Genomic DNA, 1838 nt, shown 5'->3' on the forward strand with positions numbered 1-1838 from the left:
CCGTAGCCATCATCTCTCTCTCTCTCCTTCTCTCTCTCTCCCTCTCTCTCACACACACACACACATATATTTATATATATACAGAGAGAGAGAGAGAGAGAGAGAGGAGGGAGAAATAGATAGAAAATATATAACATATAAAATGGTATATATACATAAATTATATACACATATATATATACATGTATGTATATACGTATCGATATAAATAAATACATATATACTTATATACATACGTATATATATATATATATATATATGTGTGTGTGTGTGTGTGTGTGTGTGTGTGTGTGAGTATGTGTGTGTATAAATCATATGGGTGTATAATATGTGTTGATATATACTTATGTAGTTAAGCATGCGTGTATATGTGTCCGTGGATGGATGAATATTTGTACATGTATATTAATATAGATAGATAGATAGATAGATATAATGTCAGCGCTAACGTTTGTATGTTTGCATATATTTATACGTATGTGTACATATATGTATGTATGTATGTATGTGTGTGTGTCTGTATGTATGTATGGATGGATGTGTGCGCGCGCGCGATAGTATTGCTGTGATTGTATAGTGAACAAGAAAGATTGAGAGAGAGAGAGAGAGAGAGAGAGAGAGTGAGTGAAATAGAGAAAGAGAGAGAATACAGAGAAAGATGATAGATCGAAGAAGGGAGGAATTGAAGAACTTTCGAACTAAAAACCAAAAAATCATTCATCGACGATTCTGCTCGTCATTATCTTCGTTTTCCCATATTTCCAAACAAAAACCGAACGCACAGCAACGGGGGAACATTCTGGTATTTGTATTATTATTACTACTACTATTAACTATTTCTGACAGCACTAAAAACCACCAAACACTATTACTTCTACTACAACAACACCAACAACAACAACAACAACAACAACTACTACTACTGCTACTACTATTACGGGGAGAATAACAACTACTATAACAGAAGATACACTACACCTAATGCTGTTACTAATACTTTGCGAGAGCATCAACGAGCTCAGTTACTAAAAAAAATGAATATGTAAATAAACAAATAAATAAATGAACTACTGTTGCATTACTCTGCACCACCCCCTACTCTCACCGCTCTCTCACCAGTACCAGTACCACTACCACTACATTGCCTGTCTCTGTCTCTTCTTTGGTTTGTTGACAGAGGTAGCAGCAGTGCAGTGGTGTTCTAGTGTTTCGAATAATAGTGATAGCGCTGGTGTCCACCACAGGCAAAGACGACATTTTCTGTTATAGTAATAATAATGTAAGCTAGCAGTTTTATCACCTGTATATATATATATTTTTCGAGGTCGCTGTCATAGTAGATATGATTCCTGTTGTGGTCTTCTGCACCGACAACCGTCTCGCCACTATCCTTCTCGCTGTTGCATATCCCTTTCACTAAATTCTATCTTCCAATATATCGCCTTTCACTAAATGATGGAATGCATCCTTTAGATAACAATACTCTTCGAACTTCCTACACATCCAAGCGGATGGGAAGTGCCAAAAACACCTGGAACACTTACAAGTATGAGAAACTGTGGGTGGACGAAACCACAAAAGGTAAGTTCAACAAGTAAACAAATAACTTGTATACTCGAATATATATGTATGTATACATGTATTTCTGCATGCACGTATGTATGTATGTATGCATGTATTATATATATCTCTCTCTCGCCCTCTCACTCAATATATATATATATATATTTATAATTGCATACATACATATATATGCTACAAAGTCAATCATTAACTCATATATACCTACACCGTATGTCGCTCTCTCTCTTTCTCTCTCTCTCTCTCATATATATATA

At 35.3% G+C, this 1838-nt stretch overlaps 1 protein-coding gene across 1 annotated transcript in view; it reads left to right on the forward strand.

Annotated features, from left to right (window-relative positions):
- Nucleotides 1-663: 663 nt before the first annotated feature.
- Nucleotides 664-1838, forward strand: part of LOC106878508 (short transient receptor potential channel 7) — a 375551-nt gene continuing 374376 nt past the window's right edge. The window contains exon 1 of the mRNA XM_052974185.1: nt 664-1581. Within this exon, the coding sequence (XP_052830145.1) occupies nt 1461-1581 (121 nt within the window). The 5' untranslated portion in view covers nt 664-1460. The remainder of the gene's footprint in view (nt 1582-1838) is intronic.

The sequence above is a fragment of the Octopus bimaculoides genome, chromosome 1 (assembly GCF_001194135.2).
Source record: "Octopus bimaculoides isolate UCB-OBI-ISO-001 chromosome 1, ASM119413v2, whole genome shotgun sequence".
NCBI lineage: Eukaryota > Metazoa > Mollusca > Cephalopoda > Octopoda > Octopodidae > Octopus > Octopus bimaculoides.